Source organism: Somniosus microcephalus, chromosome 30 (genome assembly GCF_052327205.1).
Source record: "Somniosus microcephalus isolate GS21.2 chromosome 30, FLI_Smic_1.0, whole genome shotgun sequence".
Lineage (NCBI taxonomy): Eukaryota > Metazoa > Chordata > Chondrichthyes > Squaliformes > Somniosidae > Somniosus > Somniosus microcephalus.
The window spans coordinates 280,640-303,325 of record NC_141016.1 but is presented as its reverse complement, the minus strand read 5'-3'; the positions used below and the strand labels follow the sequence as shown (position 1 = coordinate 303,325).

At 47.4% G+C, this 22,686-nt stretch overlaps 1 protein-coding gene across 1 annotated transcript; it reads left to right on the top strand.

Annotated features, from left to right (window-relative positions):
• The first annotated feature begins 943 nt into the window (after positions 1-943).
• Positions 944-22,686, top strand: LOC147097833 (cytochrome c oxidase subunit 5B, mitochondrial-like). The gene is made up of 4 exons (XM_085970864.1): positions 944-1,091; positions 9,591-9,661; positions 11,070-11,169; positions 22,476-22,686. The coding sequence occupies exons 1-4, from the start codon at positions 971-973 to the stop codon at positions 22,580-22,582; spliced, it is 399 nt and encodes a 132-aa protein (XP_085826990.1). The 5' UTR covers positions 944-970; the 3' UTR covers positions 22,583-22,686.

The window sequence follows — 22,686 nt, the reverse complement described above, 5'->3', positions numbered from 1 at the left end:
AAATGTTGGAAGTGGAGACACTCAATATTTTCAACTGGAGACTGGATAGGCACTTGAGGGAAATGGGGATAGAGCGGGGGAATGGGACCTCATTGGATTGCTCTACAGAGAGCCGACACGGACTCGATAGGCTGAATGGCCTCCTTCTGTGTAATGGCTCTATGTGGGGGCGGGGCCTGGGTCATGTGCCTGTCTGGGGGCGGGGGCGGGGACTGGGTTATTTTTTTTAGGGAAACTAGATTCCTCTTTTATTTAAATCTGGTAGTACTTGTTACAACTCATCAATTACATGATCATTCCATTACATTAATGAACCACAATAAGGCTAAGCCTTTTAAAAAAAACAGCTTTAAGATTAACAGTACAAATACAATAATAAATTTTTCCAGACAAAAACAATGTCAACAATACAGGTACCCATAGTAAAAAAAAACAATACATACCAGTCCGACTGGCAATCTAATAACTCTTCATTTTGGGGTCTGGGTTATCTGCCTGTCTGGGGGTGGGGCCTGGATCATGTGCCTGTCTGGGGGCGGGGCCTGGATCATGTGCCTGTCTGGGGCGGGGTTATATGCTTGTCTGGGGGCGGGGCCTGGGTTATATGCCTGTCTGAGGGCGGGGCCTGGGTTATATGCCTGTCTGAGGGCGGGGCCTGGGTCATGTGCCTGTCTGGGGGCGGGGTCTGGATCATGTGCCTGTCTGGGGCGGGGTTATATGCTTGTCTGGGGGCGGGGCCTGGGTTATATGCTTGTCTGGGGGCGGGGCCTGCGTTATATGCCTGTCTGGGGGCGTGGCCTGGATCATGTGCCTGTCTGGGGGCGGGGCCTGGATCATGTGCCTGTCTGGGGGCGGGGCCTGGATCATGTGCCTGCCTGGGGGCGGGGCCTGGATCATGTGCCTGTCTGGGGGCGGGGTCTGGGTTATATGCTTGTCTGGGGGCGGGGCCTGGGTCAGACGAAAGCGGAAGATGGCGGCGCGAGCAGTGATGGTGTCTGGGGCGTGTGCGGTGCGGGGCCTGGCGGTTACCCGAGTTCGCGGCTTGTCTTCGGGTATAGGCCGCGTCCCCTGCAGGGCGCTGGCGTCCGGCGGTGAGTGAAGGGGGAAAGCGGGGCTGGAGCCGCGTCTGAGGCCCGAACCGAGGCCCAAGGTCACCGGCCGGAAACAGGGGCGGCCGACGGGGTTCCCCCCTAGGCCGAGGTTACCGGGGGCGAGGTTCCCCTCAGCCCCCCCCTGGTTACCAGGGGCGGGGTTGCCCCCAGGCCCCCCTGGTTACCAGGGGCGGGGTTGCCCCCCAGGCCCCCCTGGTTACCAGGGGCGGGGTTGCCCCCAGGCCCCCCTGGTTACCAGGGGCGGGGTTCGCCCCCGGGCCCCCCCCTGGTTACCGGGGGGCGGGGTTCGCCCCCGGGCCCCCCCCTGGTTACCGGGGGGCGGGGTTCGCCCCCGGGGCCCCCCCCTGGTTACCGGGGGGCGGGGTTCGCCCCCGGGGCCCCCCCTGGTTACCGGGGGGCGAGGTTCGCCCCCGGGCCCCCCCCCCTGGTTACCGGGGGGCGGGGTTCGCCCCCGGGTTACCGGGGGGCGGGGTTCGCCCCCGGGCGCCCCCAAGTTACCGGGAGGGGAGCAGACACATGGCAGATTAAATTTGCGGTGAAGTGTGAAGCAATGTGTTTTTGTAGGAAGATTGGGGCGAGGCAATATAAACTTTTGGTCCAGTTTTAAAGGGGGTGTAGGAACAGAGAGACCTGGGGGTGTAAGTACATAAATCTTTGAAGGTGGCAGCACGGTGGCATAGTGGTTAGCACTGTTGCCTCACAGCGCCAGGGACCCGGGTTCAAATCCGGCCTCGGGTGACTGTCTGTGTGGAGTTTGCACATTCTCCCCGTGTTTGCGTGGGTTTCCTCCGGGTGCTCCGGTTTCCTCCCACAGTCCAAAGATGTGCGGGTTAGGCTGATTGGCTATGATAAATTGACCCTTAGTGTTAGGGGGATTAAATACGTGGGGATAGGGTGGGATATGTGTTGGTGTAGGGGTTACAGGGATCGGGTGGGATATGTGTCGGTGCAGGCTCGATGGGCCGAAATGGCCTCTATCTGCACTGTGGGGTTTCTGTGATTCTGTGATATGTTGAGAACGCTATTAAAAAGCATATGGGTTACTTGGCTTTATTAATAGAGGAACAGAGTACAAAAAAATCATTCTAGAACTTCTTAAATCCCTGATTAGGCCTCAGCTGGAGTATTGTGTTCAATTCTGGGCCCCACACTTTAGGAAAGATGTAAAGGCCTTGGAAAGGGTACAGAAGCAGTTTACCAGGATGTTACCAGGGATGCAGAACTTCAGTTATGGGGAGAGGTTGGAAAAGTTAGGACTGTTCTCCTTGGAATAGAGAAGGTTAAGAGGTAGATAGAGAAAAAGTATTCCCTCTGCCAGATGGGTCAATAACCAGAGGTCATACAGTCAAAATAATTGGAAAAAGATCTAGAGAGATGAGATGAGAAATATTTTCAGAGCTGTGGGTATCTGGAACGCTCTACCTGAAAAAGTGGTGGAAGCTGATTCCATCAATAATTTTAAAAGGAAGTTGGACGTGTACTTAAGGCTGAGGAGCTGACGGGGTTACGGACAAAAAGCGGGGATGTGGGACTGAGCACAACTGGTCTTTCGAAGAGCCGGCACAGGCCGAATGGCTCCTTCTGTGCTGTAAGATTCAATGATTCTCTGAAAAGCAAGGAAGTTATTCTCAACCTTTATAAATCACTGGTTCGGCCTCAGCTGGAGTATTGTAGCCAATTTTAGAGAGTGCAGAGGAGATTGTGAGGAGGATGCAAAGAGGCTTCAAAGCGATTTATACAAGTTAAGTGAGTGGGCAAATACATGGCAGATGCAGTATAACGTGGATAAATGTGAAGTGGGAGTGGTATATAGACCTCCAAACAGTAATGCGGAGGTTGGGGTTGGTATGGAAAGGGAAATTAGAGAAGCGTGCAATAAGGGCACAGCAGTCATCATGGGTGACTTTAATCTACATATAGATTGAGCTAACCAAATTAGTAACAATACTGTGGAGGAGGAATTCCTGGAGTGTTTACGGGATGGTTTCCTGGACCAATATGTCGAGGAACCAACCAGAGATCAGGCCATCTTAGACTGGGTATTATGTAACGAGAAAGGATTAATTAGCAATCTTGTTGTACGAGGCCCCTTGGGTCGGAGCGATCATAATATGATAGAATTCTTCATTAAGATGGAGAATGAAGTATTTGACTCAGAAACAAGGGTCCTGAATTTAAATAAAGAAAACTACGATGGTCTGAGGCGCGAGTTGGGTAGGATTGATTGGGGAATGTCACTCAAAGGGTTCACGGTGGATAGGCAATGGCAAACATTCAAAGACCGCATGGATGAACTGCAGAATTTGTTCATCCCTGTTTGGCATAAAAATAAAACAAAAAAGGTGACTCAACCGTGGCTAACAAGGGAAATTAGGGATAGCATAAGATCCAAGGAGAGGACATCTAAATTGGCCAGAAAAAGCAGTAAACCTGAGGATTGGGAGCAGTTTAGGATTCAACAAATAGAACAAAGGGATTAATTAAGAAGGGGTAAATAGAATGAGACTAAGCTTGTAGGGAACATAAAAACTGACTCAAAGCTTTTATAGATATGTGAAGAGAAAAAGATTGGTGAAGTCAAGCGTAGGTCCCTTGCAGTCAGAATCAAGGGAATTTATAATGGGGAACAAAGAAATGGCAGGCCAATTAAATACATATTTTGGTTCTGTCTTCACAAAGGAGGACACAAATAACCTCCCAGAGATGTCAGGGAACATAGGGTCTGATGAAAGGGAGGAACTGAAAGAAATCAGTATTTGTAGGGAAATGGCGTTGGGGAAATTGATGGGATTGAAGGCCGATAAATCCCCAGGGCCTGATAACCTACATCCTAGGGTACTTAAGGAAGTGGCCCGAGAAATAGTAGATGCATTGCTGATCATCTTCCAACATTCGATGGAATCTGGAACAGTACTCGTGGATTGGAGGGTAGCTAATGTTACCCCACTATTCAAAAAGGTGGTAGAGAGAAAGCGGGGAATTACAGACCGGTAAGCCTGACATCGGTAGTGGGGAAAATGCTAGAGTCCATTATAAAAGATGTAATAGCAGAGCACTTGGAAAACAGTGACAGGATCGGACAAAGTCAACATGGATTTACAAAAGGTAAATCATGCTTGACTAATTTACTGGAATTTTTTGAGGCTGTAACTGGTAAAATAGATAAGGGAGAACCAGTGGATGTGCTGTATTTGGACTTTCAGCAGGTTTTCGATAAGGTCCCGCATAAGAGATTAGTGTGTAAAATTAAGGCACATGGGATTGGGGGCAAGGTATTGACTTGGATAGAGAACTGGTTGGCAGACAGAAAGCAAAGAGTTGGAATAAACGGGTCTTTTTCCGAGTGGCAGGCAGTGACTAGTGGGGTACCGCAGGGATCGGTCCTTGGACCCCAGCTATTACAATATATATTAATGATCTAGACAAGGGAACTAGATGTAATATCTCCAAATTTGCAGACGACACAAAGCTGGGTGGGTGTGTGTGCTGTGAGGACGATGCCGAGAAACTCCAGGATGATTTGGACAGGTTGGGTGATTGGGCAGAAGCATGGCAGATGCAATATGACGTGGATAAATGTGAGGTTATCCACTTTGGTGGCAAAAACAGGAAGGCAGATTATTATCTGAATGGCAATAGATTGGGAGAAGGGAAAGTTCAACGAGACCTGGGTGTCCTTGTGCACCAGTCGCTGAAGGTAAGCATGCAGGTGCAGCAGGCAGTTAAGAAGGCCTTTGTAGTGAGAGGGTTTGAGTACAGGAACAAGGATGTCTTGTTGCAGTTGTACAGGGCCTTGGTGAGACCACATCTTGAGTATTGTGTGCAGTTTTGGTCGCCTTATCTGAGGAAGGATGTTCTTGCCATGGAAGGAGTTCAGCGAAGATTCACCAGGCTGATACCTGGGATGGCAGGAATGACGTATGAGGAGAGATTGGGTCGATTGGGCTTGTACTCGCTGGAGTTTAGAAGAATGAGAGGGGATCTCATTGAAACTTATAAAATTGTGACAGGACTGGGCAGACTAGATGCAGGAAGGATGTTCCTGATGGTCGGGGAGTGCAGAACCAGGGGTCACAGTCTAAGGATAAGGGGTAAGCCATTTAGGACAGAAATGAGGAGGAATTTCTTCACCCAGAGAGTGGTGAACCTGTGGAATTCTGTACCACCGAAGGCAGTAGAGGCCAATTCATTAAATATATTCAAGAAGAAGTTGGATGTATTTCTTAAGGCTAAAGGGATCAAGGGGTATGGGGAGAAAGCAGGGACTGGGTACTGAATTTGGATGATCAGCCATGATCGCATTGAATGGCGGAGCAGGCTCGAGGGGCCGAATGGCCTACTCCTACTCCTAACATCTATGTTTCTATCCACTTCGGTAGGAAAAACAGAAAGGCAGAGTATTATTTAAATGGTGATAGATTGGGAAATGTTGATGTACAAAGGGACCTGGGTGTCCTTGTACACCTGTCACTGAAAGCAAGCATGCAGGTGCAGCAAGCAGTTAGGAAGGCAAATGGTATGTTGGCCTTCATTGCAAGAGGATTTGAGTACAGGAGCAAGTTGGTGACTTTGGTGAGACCACACCTGGAGTACTGTGTGCAGTTTTGGTCTCCTTACCTAAGAAAGGATATACTTGCCATAGAGGGAGTGCAGCGAAGGTTCACCAGACTGGTTCCTGGGATGGCAGGACTGTCTTATGAGGAGAGATTGGGTCGACTAGGCCTGTATTCACTAGATTTAGAAGAATGAGAGGGGATCTCATTGAAACGTATAAAATTCTAACAGGGCTAGACAGACTGGATGCAGGGAGGATGTTTCCCCTGGCTGGGGGGTCTAGAACGAGGGGTCACAGTCTCAGGATACGGGGTGGGACATTTAGGACTGAGATGAGGAGAAATTTCTTCACTCAGAGGGTGGTGAACCTGTGGAATTCTCTACCACAGAAGGCTGTGGAGGCTCAGTCACTGAATGTATTTAAGAAGGAGATAGATAGATTTCTAGACACAAAAGACAGTAAGGGGTATGGGGAGAGAGCGGGAATATGGTATTGATAGAGGATCAGCCATGATCATATTGAATGGCGGAGCAGGCTCGAAGGGCCGACTCCTATTTTTCTATTTACGAGAATGGTACCAGGATGAAGGACTTCAGTTACGTGGAAAGACTGGAGAAGCTGGGATTGTTCTCCTTGGAGTAGAGAAGGTTAAGGGGCGATTTAATAGAGGTGTGCAAAGCCATGAAGGCTTTTGGTAGTAAATCAGGAGAAACTGTTTCCAGTGGCAGGAGGGTCGGTAACCAGAGGACACAGAGTGAAGATAATTGGCAAAAGAACCAGTGGCGTTATGAAACTGTTTTTTACGCAGCGAGTTGTTGTGACCTGGAATGCGCTGCCTGAAAGGGCAGTGGAAGCAGATTCAATAATAACTTTCAAAAGGGAATTGAATAAATACTTGAAGGGAAAGTGCTGGAAGCAGGGTGCATGCCCTTGGGTGGAATGGTTTCTGCTGTCATTACTCACTGGCAGAGGTTGGGGAGCCTGACATAGACTGCACCAGTGTAGCCATCCCCTCTACACTGGACACAGATTTAGGGTTTTGAGCAAGAGATACAGGGGGATGTGAGGAAGTTGCGAGGACCTGGAACTCGCTGCTGATGAAGTGGTGGAAATGGAGACAATGTTTTCAAGGGGAGACTGGTTAGGCACTTGAGGGAAATAAACTTGCAGGGCTCCGGGGATAGAGCGGGGGAATGGGACTGACTGGATTGCTCAGCAGTGAGCCGGCACGGACTCGATGGGCTGAATGGCCTCCTTCTGTGCCATTAGGACTCTATGATTCTATCAATCGACAAAGACACTGGGTCCATTACTGAGTGGTCTGATTAATGGGACGCTTCACCAATGGGCTTTTACAGGAGCTGGAACTGGCTGTGGATGTGTGGAATAAAAAGGTCAGTGGGATCAAGAGCTTTTGATTGGCAGCTGATCTTGCTGCTTCATTAACTGTAGTGCTGTGGCTGTAGACCTGGCGCGGATTGCTGCGATTTGCCGACCTTTCTAACATGGGCAGGCTGGTGAATGGAGAAGTGTGGCATGCTTGGTTCTCCAACCGACAGCTGTGGTCCGTGCCTGACGCCGGCGGCTGTGAGACACAAAGTGGGGGTCAGACGGAGGAGGAATTGTGTAGTGTCTGATTCTCTGAGCTCTGCTGATGATTCCCCAGTCTCTGCAATTGGCTCCTTTTATTGGTGTTTGAGGGTGAACATCAAAACTGAGACCCCACTGGCTCTGGGGGTTGTTCCCAGGACCCACAGTGGAGGGTGCAACAGCTGGGAGTGCAGAGAATGTGTCTTCACTGGCTGTTAGCCTCGCCCACCCGCCTCTGACACTGGGCTGGGGCTCCTGACCCCTCGGTCAGTTGAGTGGGAGTCTGGTGAGCTCTTAACTGTGATGCTCAGCTTGGGATAGATGGAAAATGATAGAAGGATTCCTTGTTGAGTGAGAAACATTGGGACAGTCCTCCTGGGCAAGACAAAACCCTTCAAATACAGCTGGATACAAAGTGTTGGTTAGACTAGGGATATCCAAGCTTTGATCTCACTGCAGATACACTCAGATCTCGGGGGTTCTGATTCAGGATTTATTCAGCTGAGACCAAGCCTTTCCAAACTAAATTCAACTGGGACAAGGTAGCGTGTCGCCAGCTTCCAAGGCCAGATCGATGGGAGTGGGGGAAAGCTGACTCTACAATGCTACCTGCAATGAGAATGCTTAGTTACAATGAGCGGCCTGAAAACTAGGGGCTTTCTCACTGGGTCAGAGAAGATTAAGGAGATGTAATAGAGGCTTTCAAAAGGCCAAAATCTTTTTGAGGGTAAACACTGAAAGATTATTCCCACTGATTGGTTAATTGGTAACAAGGACACAAACTGAGGCTATTCACAAGAGGAATGAAGAACGGTTAGAATGAACAGGGAATCTTTTAGCACAAGAGGCAATTGAGGCAGAGACTAACATTATTGAAAAGGGAAGTGGATAATGATTTGGGAAATATAAAAAAGGATATGGGGAAAGGGCAGCAATTGGAGCAGACAGCTCCAACTGAAGAGCATGATGGGCCAAATGGTCGTCTCCTATTCTAAGCCACTAACATGAGGAAGGAATTTTGATTTGCCGAATGTTTTTTTTCCCCCTTCTGTTCGAGTTGCATGAAGGGGTGTGGCATGCTTGAGTGTTTTGAGTTGATGTGGTTGTGATCTGTGGCACCGTCACTAATCCTTAATCACGAGTCATGAGTTTTCTTACTTACCTGTGAGTCTGTCGTCTCAAAATTCAGTCACCGTAATCAAAACCTTCCCCACCAGCTTCCTCCACACTGTCCCATCAAACACTCCCAGGGCAGGTACAGTACGGGTTAGATACACAGTAAAGCTCCCTCTACACTGTTCCATCAAACACTCCCAGGGCAGGTACAGCACGGGTTCGATACAGAGTAAAGCTCCCTCTACACTGTCCCATCAAACACTCCCCGGGCAGGTACAGCATGGGTTAGATACAGAGTAAAGCTCCCTCTACACTGTCCCCATCAAACACTCCCAGGGCAGGTACAGCACGGGTTCGATACAGAGTAAAGCTCGCTCTACACTGTCCCCATCAAACACTCCCCGGGCAGGTACAGCATGGGTTAGATACAGAGTAAAGCTCCCTCTACACTGTCCCATCAAACACTCCCAGGGCAGGTACAGCACGGGTTAGATACACAGTAAAGCTCCCTCTACACTGTCCCATCAAACACTCCCAGGGCAGGTACAGCACAGGTTAGATACAGAGTAAAGCTCCCTCTACACTGTCCCATCAAACACTCCCAGGGCAGGTACAGCACGGGTTAGATACAGAGTAAAGCTCCCTCTACACTGTCCCATCAAACACTCCCAGGGCAGGTACAGCACGGGTTAGATACAGAGTAAAGCTCCCTCTACACTGTCCCATCAAACACTCCCAGGGCAGGTACAGCACAGGTTAGATACAGAGTAAAGCTCCCTCTACACTGTCCCATCAAACACTCCCAGGGCAGGTACAGCACGGGTTAGATACAGAGTAAAGCTCCCTCTACACTGTCCCATCAAACACTCCCAGGGCAGGTACAGCACGGGTTCGATAGAGTAAAGTGCCCTTGTGCTGGGGGCTGAGGCGCAAACACTTGGCTCAGTCACTTTGTAGCAGGCATAGGTGCAAGAAAGGTTTGTGTGACCCCTGCCCTTGGGTCTGAACTGGTGGGTCACTCCAGTGTCCTTTGATGGGGAAAAGGTGAAGAACATTTAGGCAAAAAAGGAATTGAATGGAGCAGTGCAGGGATCCAGAGTGTTATGGAGCAAAACCGAAGCTGGCAGTTCATCTCCCATCCAGCCCAGCACCGGGTGAATGGAACACTTGGCTGTCCCCATCTCTTTAATGGGTGTGCTTTCCCCTTTGAACTACAGGTATCCCGACTGATGAAGAGCAGGCGACTGGGTTGGAAAAGATGATCATGCAGGCTATGAAAACTGGAAAGGTACGTAAGGAACTCTGCCAATTCCCAGTGAGGAGGTCGGTAATCTAGAACAGTCTAATGAGAGGTGGGGCAGTGTCTAAGTGCTGTTTGGCAGCGTGTTACTCTGCTGCTAAGGCGGAGGTGATGGTGGCCTGTCCCTTTAAGGGCCCTGTCTGATTACTACATTTAGGGTGGGTGAGACAGATTTACAAATTGGACAGTCTGATGCAGTACGTGCTCTAATCTCCTGACCCTTACTGGTCCTATATAGGTGACTGGGCTTGGGTCAGCTGCTGCTCGGGCAGTGTTTCCTAAGGCAAGACTAGGCCATTCCTGTTGATGGTCGTGCAGGATGTCTGGGGCCCTATCTCAAGCTAGCCCTGGGGTGGGGAGCTGACCTGTGGGATGGAGTATGATCATTATACCCTGGTGTTTCCTCATCTCCGTTTACAGCTTGTGCGTGACTCGTTCTGAGTAAGAATGTCCTGTGTTTAGAGCGCGTCTGTACCATTGCCTGAGGCTGAACCAGACTCTTCGCAAACTCGATGTGCTCTTCCACAGAATGGTAAAGGGCAGATCGTAGGGCTGGGGAGACAGTGCTGGGATGGTCGTCTTCTTAGGCAGTCCCTTGGAACTGAGGATGACTTGCTTCCACATTAAAAATGAGTTCTCAGGTGGCTGATGAGTCCAATGCGGGACCTACAGTCTCTGTCACAGGTGGGGCAGACGGTGGTTGAAGGGGCGGGTGAGTGGGGTGCTTGGGTTGACGTGCGCTGCCTGCGCTTGGCTTCCGCTTGCTCCCGGCGAAGAGACTCGAGGTGTTTGGCGCCTTCCCGGATGCTTCTTCTCCACTTTGTGCGGTCTTGGGCCAGGGATTCCCAGGTGTCGGTGGGGATGTTACACTTTTTCAAGGAGGCTTTGAGGGTGTCCTTGAAGCGTTTCCTCTGCCCACCTGAGGCTCTCTTGCCGTGCCGGAGCTCCGAGTAGAGTGCTTGTTTTGGGAGTCTTGTATCGGGCATGCGGACAATGTGACCCGTCCATCGGAGTGTGGTCAAAGCTTCGATGCTGTGGATGTTGGCCTGAGCGAGAACATTGACGTTGGTGCGCCTATCCTGCCAATGGATTTGCAGGATCTTGCGGAGGCAGCATCGGTGGTACCTCTCCAGTGCTTTGAGGTGCCTGCTGTACATGGTCCATGTCTCTGAGGCATATAGCAGGGCGGGTATCACTGCTGCTCTGTAGACCATGAGCTTAGTGCTGGGTTTGAGGTCCTGGTCTTCAAACACTCTTTTGGACAAGTTGGGTGATTGGGCAGATGCATGGCAAATGGTAAAGGGCAGATTGTAGGGCCGGGGAAACAGTGCTGGGACGGTATTGAGCTAGGCTCCTTCGACTGGATGATGACTGGATCTGAATTTGTTTCCTTTAGGATCCATTCAATATGCTGAAGCCCAAGGAATATGCTGGGACCAAGGGTGATCCTCACATTGTACCGTCTGTCACCAACAAGAGGCTTGTCGGCTGTGTGTGTAAGTACACTGAGTGTGTGGGCTGTGTGTGAGTACAGGTTGTGGTTGTCTGAGTCCAATCATCTCTGCCTTAGGATGTCGCTGCAGGAGTTCCTCAGGGCAGTGTCCTAGGCCCAAACATCTTCAGCTGCTTCATCAATGACCTTCTGTCCACCTTAAGGTCAGAATTGGTAATGTTTGCTGATGATTGCAGGGTTCAGTTCCATTTGCAATTCCTCAGTTAATGAAGCAGTCCATGCCCACAAGCAGCAAGGCTTGGGCTGATAAGTGGAAAGTAACATTTGCGCCACAAGTGCCAGGCAATGACAATCACCAAGAGTGTCTAACCAACTCCCTTTGACATTCCACTGAATTACCATTGTCTAATTCCCCCATCAGCCTGAGGGTCAATATTGACCAGCCACATATACTGTGGCTACAAGGGCAGGTCAGAAGCTTGGTATTCTGTGGCGAGTGACTTGCTTCCGATAAGGTCCCGCATAAGAGATTAGTGTGCAAAGTTAAAGCACACTGGATTGGGGGTAAGGTACTGTCTTGGCTAGAGAACTGGTTGGCAGACGGGAAGCAGAGAGTTGGAATAAACGGGTCTTTTTCCGAGTGGAAGGCGGTGACTAGTGGAGTACCGCAGGGATCGGTGCTAGGACCCCAGCTATTCACAATATATATAAATGCTCTAGACGAGGGAACTAGATGTAATATCTCCAAGTTTGCAGATGTCACAAAGCTGGGTGGGTGTGTGTGCTGTGAGGAGGATGCAGTATGATTTGGACAGGTTGGGTGATTGGGTAGATGCATGGCAAATGCAGTATAATGCGGATAAATACGAGGTTATCCACTTTGGTGGCAAAAACAGGAAGACAGATTATTATCTGAACGGCAGTAGATTGGGAAAAGGGGAAGTGCAATGAGACCTGGATGTCCTTGTGCACCAGTCGCTGAAGGTAAGCATGCAGGTGCAGCAAGCGGTTAAGGCAAACGGTATGTTAGCCTTCATAGCGAGAGGATTCGAGTACAGGAGCAAGGATGTCTTGCTGCAGTTGGAAACATAGAAACATAGAGATAGGAACAGGAGTAGGCCCTTCGAGCCTGCTCCGCCATTCAATGAGATCATGGCTGATCTTCGTCTGAGATCATAGCTGATCTTACCAGTTCAGTACCCCGTCCCCGCCTTTTCTCCGTAACCCTTAATCCCCTTAGCCTTCAGAAATATATCCAATTCTCTCTTGAAAATATTTATTGAATTAGCCTTCACAGCCCTCTGTGGCAGGGAATTCCACAGGCTCACCACTCTTTGAGTGAAGAAATTCTTCCTCATCTCTGTTTTAAATGATTTGCCTGCTATTTTTAGACTGTGGCCCCTGGTTCTGTGCTCCCCTGCCATTGGAAACATTCTCTCTGAATTCAGCCTGTCCAGGCCTGCCATAATTTTATATGTTTCGATGAGATCCCCTCTCAATCTTCTAAACTCCAGTGAGTACAAGCCCAAACTATTCAATCTCTCCTCGTAGGTCATTCCCGCCATTCCAGGTATCAGCCTGGTGAATCGCCGCTGCACTCTTTCCATGGCAAGAACATCCTTCCGCAGATGGGGCGACCAAAACTGTACACAATACTCCAGATGCGGTCTCACCAGCACCTTGTACAGCTGTAGTAAGGTATCCCTATTCCTATACTCGAACCCCCTTGATATGAAGGCCAACATACCATTTGCCGCCTTAATCGCCTGTTGCACCTGCATGCTCTCCTTCAGTGACTGGTGCACAAGAACACCCAGGTCCCTCTGCACTTCCCCATCTCCCAATCTATTGCCATTTAGATAATAATCTACCCTCCTGTTTTTACCCCCAAAGTGGATAACCTCGCATTTATCCACATTATAGTGCATCTGCCACGTATCCGCCCATTCCCCCAACCTGTCCAAATCGCACTGTAGCCTCCTGACATCCTCATCAGAGCCCACCCCTCCTCCTAGTTTAGTGTCGTCAGCGAATTTGGAAATATTGCATCCAATTCCCTGATCCAGATCATTTATATATATTGTGAACAGCTGGGGTCCCAGGACAGATCCTTGCGGCACCCCGCTGGTCACTGCCTGCCACTCCGAAAACGAGCCGTTTATTCCAACTCTCTGTTTTCTATCCGCCAGCCAGTTCTCTATCCACGTTAATACTTTGCCCCCAATCCCATGAGCCTTAATTTTGCATGATAATCTTTTGTGTGGAACCTTATCGAAGGCTTTCTGGAAGTCAAGGTACACCACATCCACTGGCTCTCCCCCATCTATTTTACCAGTTACTTCCTCAAAAAATTCCAGCAGATTAGTCAAACACGATTTACCCTTTGTAAATCCATGTTGACTCTGTCCAATCCTTTCCCCATTTGTCAAGTGCTCCGCTATTTTATCCTTAATAATGGACTCTAGCATTTTGCCCACAACCGATGTAAGGCTTACTGGTCTATAATTCCCTGCTTTCTCTCTACCCCCCTTTTTAAATATTGGGGTAACATTAGCTACCCTCCAATCCACGGGTACTGTTCCCGAGTCAATGGAGTTCCGGAAGATGATCCTTAGAGCATCTGCTATCTCCAGGGCCACCTCCTTAAGTACCCTAGGATGTAGTTTATCAGGCCCCGGGGATTTGTCGGCCTTCAGTCCCCTCAACTTACCCAACACCATATCCCTAGAGATACTAATTTCTGTCAGCTCCTCCCTCTCATTAGTCCCTATGTTTGCCGATATTCCTGGGAGGTTATTTGTGTCCTCCTTTGTGAATACAGAACCAAAGTATGAGTTTAATTGGTCTGCCATTTCCTTATTCTCCATTATATATTCTCCCGAATCGGACTGCAAGGGACCGACTTGGGATTTTACCAGTCTTTTCCTCCTGATATACCGATAAAAGCTTTTGCAGTCTGTCTTTATGTTTGCTGCAAGTTTACTTTCGTATTCTATTTTCCCCTTCCTGATTAATCCCTTTGTCCTCTTTTGCTGTATCCTGTACTGCCCCCAATCTTCCGGTCTGGTGCTTTTTTTTGCCAGTTGATATGCCCTTTTTTTTGATTTTATGCTGTCCCTAATTTCCCTCGTTATCCACGGTTGAGTCACCTTTTTAGGTTTATTTTTATGCCAAACCGGTATAAACATGTTCTGGAATTCTTCCATTCTATCTTTGAATGCTTGCCATTGTCTATCCACTGTCAATCCCCCCAGAAACACCACCCAATCAATCTTACCCAATTCCCGTCTCATACCCTCGTAATTCCCTTTATTTAAGTTCTGGACCTTAGTCTCTGATTCAATTTCCTCACTCTCCATCTCGACTGAGAGCTCGATCATATTATGATCGCTCTGACCCAAGGGGCCTCGTACAAGAAGATTGCTGATAAGTCCCTTCTCATTGCACAATACCCAGTCTAAAATGGCCTGATCTCGAGTCGGCTCCTCGACATATTGGTCCAGATAACCGTCCCGAAAACATTCCAGGAATTCCTCCTCCTCAGAACTTTTACTAATTTGGGTAGTCCAATCAATATGTAAATTAAAGTCACCCATGATGACAGCTGTGCTCTTATCGCACGCTTCTCTAATTTCCCTTTTTATGCCTTCCCTCACCTCCATATTACTATTTGGAGGCCTATATATCACACCCACTAACGTTTTCCTCCCCTTGCTATTTCTCATTTCTACCCATACAGATTCCGTTTCATCCGAGTTAATATCCTTCCTTTCCATTGCATTAATCCCCTCCTTTACCAGCAATGCTACCCCACCTCCCCTACCTTTTTGCCGATCCTTCCTAAATATTGTATATCCCTGGATGTTAAGTTCCCAGCCTTGCCCACCCTGCAGCCACGTTTCTGTAATCCCAATCAAATCATACTTGTTTACCTCTATTTCCACAACTAATTCATCCACCTTGTTCCTAATGCTTCTAGCATTAAGATACAAAGCCTTCAGGCTTGCTTTTTTCACACTCTCATTATGTATTAGTTTGGCCCTTTGTGTTTCTCTCCTTTGCTTATTGCTTCTCACCTTTCTACCATCTATTTCTGACTTCATATGACTTCCCTCTTTTCCACTACCTAGGTTCCCATCCCCCTGCCAAATTAGTTTAAATCCTCCCGAACCGCCCTAGAAAATATTACCCCGAGGACATCGGCTCCCTCACAGTTCAGGTGTAGACCGTCCCCTTGGTACAGGTCACTCCTCCCCAAGAACTGGTTCCAATGCCTCAAGAATTTAAATCCCTCTCCCTTGCACCACTGCTCAAGCCACGTATTTAGCTTATCTATCTTACTCTCTCTAAACTTATTAGCTCGTGGCACTGGTAGCAATCCAGAGATTACTACCTTTGAGGTCCTACTTTTTCAATTTAGCTCCTAACTCCCTAAATTCAGCTTGTACATGGCCTTGGTGAGACCACACCTTGTGCGCAATTTTGGTCACCTTATCTGAGGAAGGATGTTCTTGCCATGGAGAGAGTGCAGCGAAGATTCACCAGACTGATACCTGGGATGGCAGGAATGACGTTATGAGGAGAGATTGGGTCAATTGGGCTTATATTTGCTGGAGTTTATAAGAATGAGAGGGGATCTCATTGAAACTTACAAAATTCTAACAGGATTAGACAGACTAGATGCGGGAAGGATGTTCCTGATGGCGGGGGAGCCCAGAACCAGGGGTCACAGTGTAAGGATAAGGGGTAAATAGTGGGGTTACATTAGCTCCCCTCCAATCCATGGGAACTGTTCCAGAGGCTATAGAATTTTGGAAGATGACCAGCAATGCATCTACTATTTCCTAGGGCTATTTCCTTAAGTACCCTAGGATGTAGATTATCAGGCCCTGGGGATTTATCGGCCTTCAATCCCGTCAATTTCCTTAACACCATTTCCCTACAAATACTGATTTCATTCAGTTCCTCCCTCTCATTAGACCCTATGTTCCCTGATGTCTCTGGGAGGTTATTTGTGTCCTCCTTTGTGAAGACAGAACCAAAGTATGTATTTAATTGGTCAGCCATTTCTTTGTTCCCCATTATAAATTCCCCTGATTCTGACTGCAAGGGATCTACGCTTGATTTCACCAATCTTTTTCTCTTCACATATCTATAAAAGCTTTTACAGTCAGTTTTTATGTTCCAAGATTGCTAATTAATCCTTTCTCATTACACAATACCCAGTCTAAGATGGCCTGATCTCTAGTTGGTTCCTCGACATATTGATCCAGGAAACCATCCCATATACACTCCAGGAATTCCTCCTCCACAATATTGTTACTAATTTGGTTAGCCCAATCTATATGTAGATTAAAGTCACCCATGATAACCGCTGTGCCCTTAGTGCACGCGTCTCTAATTTCCTGTTTAATGCCATCTCCAACCTCAGCATTACTGTTTGGGGGTCTGTATACAACTCCCACTAATGTTTTCTGCCCCTTGGTATTTCTCCGCTCTACCCATACAGATTCTACATCATCAGAGCTAATATCCTTCCTTACTATTGTGTTAATCTCTTTAACCAGCAATGCTACCCCACCTCCTTTTCCTTTTTGCCTGTTTTTCCTGAATATTGAATTCCCAGCCTTGGTCACCCTGGAGCCATGTCTCCGTAATCCCAATTATATCATATCCGTTAAAATCTATTTGCACAGCTAATTCATCCACCTTATTACGAATGCTCCTCGCATTAAGACACAAAGCCTTCAGGCTTGTTTTTTGAACACAGACCTTTTAGAATTATTATTTACTGTGGCCATGTTTGATTTAAACCCTTGATTTTTCTGACTGCCTCTATCCTTGCTTCCCTTTCCTCTGTCTCCCTGCACAGGTTCCCAACCCCCTGCCATTTTAGTTTAAACCCTCCCCGACAGCACTAGCAAACACTCCCCCTAGGACATCAGTCCCGGTCCTGCCCAGGTGGAAACCGTCTAGTTTTTACTGGTCCCACCTCCCCCAGAACCGATTCCAATATCCCAGGAATTTGAATCCCTCCCCCTTGCACCATTCCTCTAGCCACATATTCATCTGAAATATCCTTCAATTTCTACTCTGACTAGCACGTGGCACTGGTAGCAATCCTGAGATTACTACCTTTGAGGTCCTATTTTTTAAATTTACCTCCTAACTCCCTATATTCAGCTCTTAGGACCTCATCCTGGTTTTTAACATAGGAGCAGAAGGCCATTTGGTCCCTCTATCTTCTACCTCAACTCCACTTTCCTGCACTATCCCTTGATTCCATTAATATCCAAAAATCTATCGATCTCTGTCTTGAATATACGCAACGACTGAGCCTCCACAGCCCTCTGGGGCAGAGAATTCCAAAGATTCACCGCCCTCTGAGTGAAGAAATTTCTTCTCATCTCAGTCATAAATGGCTGACCCCTTATGCTGAGACTGTGACCCCTGGTTCTAGACTCCCCAGCCAGGGGAAACATCCTCCCTGCATATACCCTGAAATATAGAAAATTCTTACAGGGCTTGACAATGAGATCCCCTCATTCTTCTAAACTCTAGAAAATATAGGCCTAGTCTACTCAATCTCTCCTCATAGGACAATCCCCCCATCCCAGGAACCAGTCTGGTGAACCTTCGTTGCACTCCCTCTATGGCGAGTATATCCTTGCTGTACACAATACTCCAGGTGTGGTCTCACCAGGGCCCTATATAATTGCAGTAAGACGTCTTTACTCTTATACTCAAATCCTCTTGTAATAAAAGCCAACATACCATTTGCTTTCCCAATTGCTTGCTGCACCTACATTATATTCCATTTGCCATGTTCTTGCCCACTCACTTAGCTTGGCTATATCTGCTTAAAGCCTCTTTGCATCCTCCTCACAACTTACATTCCCACCCAGCTTTGTATCATCAGCAAACTTGGATATATTACATTTGGTCCCTCATCCAAATCATTGATTTAGATTGTGAATAGCTGAGGCCCAAGCACTGATCCCTGCGGTACCCCACTAGTCACAGCCTGCCAACCTGAAAATGACCCGTTTATTTCTACTGTTTTCTGTCCGTTAACCAATCCTCAATCCATGCTAGTATGTTACCCCAATCCCATGAGTCCTAATTTTGTTTAATAACCTCTTGTGTGGCACCTTATCGAATGCCTTCTTGAAAATCCAAATACACCACATCCACTCATTCCCCTTTATCTATTCTGCTAGTTACATCCTCACAAACTCGAACAGATTCCTGAAACATGATTTCCCTTCCATAAGTCCGTGTTGACTCAGGCCAATCCTGTTGTTATTTACCACGTCCTTAATAATATTCTAGCATTTTCCCTACTACTGATGTCAAGCAAATTGGTCTGTAGTTCCCTGTTTTCTCTCCCTCCTTTCTTAAATAGTGGGGTTACATTTGTTACCTTCCAATCACCGGGAACCACGTTCTGGAATCTATGGAATTTTGAAAAATGACAACCAATGCATCCACTATCTCGATAGCCATCTTTCAAAACCCTAGGATGTAGACCATCAGGTCCAGGGGATTTATCTGATTTCAGTCCCATCAATTTCTCCCAGTTCCTGATTCTCGCCAGACCCTTGGTTGTCAACTATTTCCAGGAAGTTTTTTGCATTTCCTTCCAAGACTCACACAAAGTATTTGTTTAATTTCTCTGCCATTTCCTTATTTCCCATTATAATTTCTCCTGTCTCAACCTGTAAGGGACCCACATTTACTTTTGCTAATCTTTTCCTTTTTACATACCTATAGAAGCTTTTAGTCTGTTTTTATGTCTCTTGCTAGTTTACTCATTCTATTTTCCCTTTATCAATTTCTTGGTCCTCCTTTGCTGAATTCTGAAATCCTCCCACTCCTCGGGTTTACTACTCTTTTTGGCAGCAGTCTCTTCCTTTGATCTAATACTATCTTTAACTTCTCGTTAGTTGCAGTTGGACCACTTTTCCTGTGGGGTTTTTGTGCCTTAAAGGAATGTATATTTGTTGTAAATTATGTATTCTTTAAATGCTAGTCATTGCTTGTCTACTGTCATACCTTTTAATGTATTTTCCTAATCTACCTTAGCCAACTTGCCCCTCATACCTACGTAGTTTGCTTTATTTAGATTTAAGACCCTAGTTTTGGATTTAACTAAATCACTTTCAAACTCAATATAAAATTCTATCATATCTCTTCCCTAAAGGCCCCTTTCTCATTGCACAATACTAGATCTAAAATAGCCTGTTCCCTCAACATACTGATCTAGAAAACTATCTTGCATACATTCCATGAATTCATTCTCCACTACTCCTGCAAATTTGGTTTGCCCAGTCTATATGTAGATTAAAGTTCCCCATGATTACTGTATTACCTGTTACATGCGCCCCTGATTTACTCTACCCTACATTACAACTACTGTTACAGGGCCTCAACAACTCCCACCAATTTTTTCTGCCCCTTGCTGTTTCTTAGCTCCACCCAAACTGATTCTACTTCTTGATTTTCAGAGCAAAGATTAAGAACATAAGATTCTTTCTCTCTACTATCTTTATCATCAGGGCTACCTCCTCCTCCTTTTCCATTTTGCCTATCTCTTCTAAAAGTTAAGTCATAGTCATCATAGAGTTTTACAGCACAGAAAGAGGCCCTTCGGCCCATCCATCCCTGTCCAGTCTAATCCCATTTTCCAGCATTTGGTCCATAGCCTTGTATGCAATGGCATTTCAATTGCTCATCCAAATGCTTCTTGAATGTTGTGAGGGTTCCTGCCTCTACCACCCTTTCAGGCATTGAGTTCCACATTCCAACCACCCTCTGGGTGAAAAAGTTCCTCCTCAAATCCCCTCTAAATCTCCTGCCCCTTACCCTGAATCTATGCCCCCTTGTTATTGACCCCCCTACTAAGGGGAAAAGTTCCTTTCTATCTACCCTATCTATGCCCCTCATCATTTTGTACACCTCAATCAGGTCCCCCCTCAGCCTTCTTTGCTCCAAGGAAAACAACCCCAGCCTGTCCAGCCTCTCTTCATAGCTGAGGCGCTCCATCCCAGGTAACATCCTGGTGAATCTTCTCTGCACCCTCTCCAAAGCAATCACATCCTTCCTATAGTGAGGCGACCAGAACTGCACACAGTACTCCAGCTGTGGCCTCACCAGCGTTTTGTACAGCTCCATCATAACCTCCCTGCTCTTATATTCTATGCCTCGGCTAATGAAGGCAAGTATCCCATATGCCTTTTTAACCACCTTATCTACCTGCTCCGCTGCCTTCAGGGATCTTTGTACATGTACACCAAGGTCCCTCTGACCCTCTGTACTTCCTAGGGTCCTACCACTCATTGTGTATTCCCTTGCCTTATTTGTCCGTCCAAAATGCATCACCTCGCACTTTTCAGGGTTAAATTCCATTTGCCACTTTTCCGCCCATCTGACCAACCCGTTTATATCGTCCTGTAGCCTGAGGCTTTCCTCCTCACAATTTACCACCCCACCAATTTTCGTGTCATCTGCGAACTTACTGATCATACCTTTTACATTCTCATCCAAATCATTTATGTAGATCACAAACAACAAGGGACCCAGCACCGATCCCTGCGGTACCCCACTGGACACAGGCTTCCAGTCACAAAAGCAACCTTCGACCATCACCCTCTGCCTCCTGCCACTCAGCCAGTTTAGGATCCAACGCGCCAAGGCACCCTGGATCCCATGGGCTCTTACCTTCTTGACCAGTCTCCTATGCGGGACTTTGTCAAAAGCTTTACTGAAGTCCATGTAAACCACATCCACAGCATTTCCCTCATCCACCCCCCTAGTCACCCCCTCGAAAAATTCAATCAGATTTGTCGGACATGATTTACCCTTGACAAAGCCATGCTGACTATCCCCGATTAATCCTTGCCTCTCCAAGTGGAGACTAATTTTGTCCCTCAGAATTTTTTCCAATAATTTCCCTACCACAGATGTTAGGCTCACTGGCCTGTAATTCCCTGGTTTATCCCTGCTACCCTTCTTGAATAATGGTACTGGAATATTTAGTTCCCAACCTTGGCCACATTGCAACCATGTCTCCAGAATGGCCATTAGATCAAACCAATTAATTTCTATCTGCGCTATTAATTCATCTATTTTGTTGCGAATGCTTCGCGCATTTAGATATAGTGCCTTTAGCTTTGACATTTCTATTTTTCCCTGTCACCTTAGTCACTGATGCCTTATTACCTTTGTTACACTCTGTCCCTTCCTGACTCACTGCTTATTTTTACCCAAAATTCCTACTCTGCTCTAGAGCCTTGACATTTCTCTCGCAGCTTTTAAATTTACTCTTTCCTGATTCCTCCCCCCCCCCCCCCCCCCTTCATTAGTTTAAAGCCCCGTCTACGGCCCTAGTTATTTGGTTTGTCAGGACACTGGTCCCAGCCTGGTTTAAGTGGAGCCCGTCCCAACGGAACAGCTCTTTTCCCCCAGTACTGGTGCCAGTGCCCCATGATCTGAAACCCCTTCCTCCCACACCGCTCTTTGAGCCACCTATTTAAACCTCGAATCTGTCCCTATGCCAATTTGCACGTGGCTCAGGTAACAATCCGGAGATCGTTACCTTTGAGGTTCTGCTTTTTAATTTGGATCCTAGCTCCTCAAACTCCCTCAGCAGAACCTCATTCCTAATTCTACCTATGCCGATGTGGACCACGACAACTGGATCCTCCCCTCCCACTCCAAGTTCTCCTCCAGCCACAAGGAGATGTCTTTAACCCTGGCACACAACACAACCTTCGGAACTCGCAGCTGCAGAGAACAGTATCTATCCTCCTGACTATACTGTCCGTCCCCCCCCCAACTTGAATGGCCTGCACCATGGTTAGCTTGCTCATCCACACAGGCAGCAAGAACCTCATACCTGTTAGACAAGGCCCCCATCACCTCCCAAGTCACCCATTATCCCAACTTGGAAATATATCGCTGTTCCTTCATTGTCGTTGGCTCAAAATCCTGGAACTCCCTCCCTAACAGCACTATGGGAGTACCTTCACCACACCACCCCCTTCTCAAGGGCAGTTAGGGATTGACAATAAATGCTGGCCTTGCCAGCGACGTGCAAATCCCATGGATAAATAAAAAGTATAAGTACAGTATTCACTATGTACAATTTGTCCTGTGTTTTTCTGTGATTGGAGGGGTTCCTGTTCTGAGCTGCTGCCTTCCCCAGGGGCAAGCTAGTGAATGTGGTGGCAGCTGGACCGGAAAGGTAACATGGAGGTGGCAGTGCCTTGGTGTAGCCTAGTGCCTCCTGCTCCTGTTGCTTGCTGGGCAGCTTGTATGTTCCCATTAACCATGGAATTTATTTTGTAGGTGAGGAGGACAACACTGCAGTCATCTGGTTCTGGCTTCATGAGGGAGATGCCCAGCGCTGCCCCTCCTGTGGGGCTCATTACAAGCTGACACCCCACCATCACTGAATATGGGTACACTTCATCCGCTCACCTGTGTTGGACGGATGGCTCAGGACCCAACATTTAACACACTATTGTTAAAGAATAAAATATTAATAGTTTACATCTAA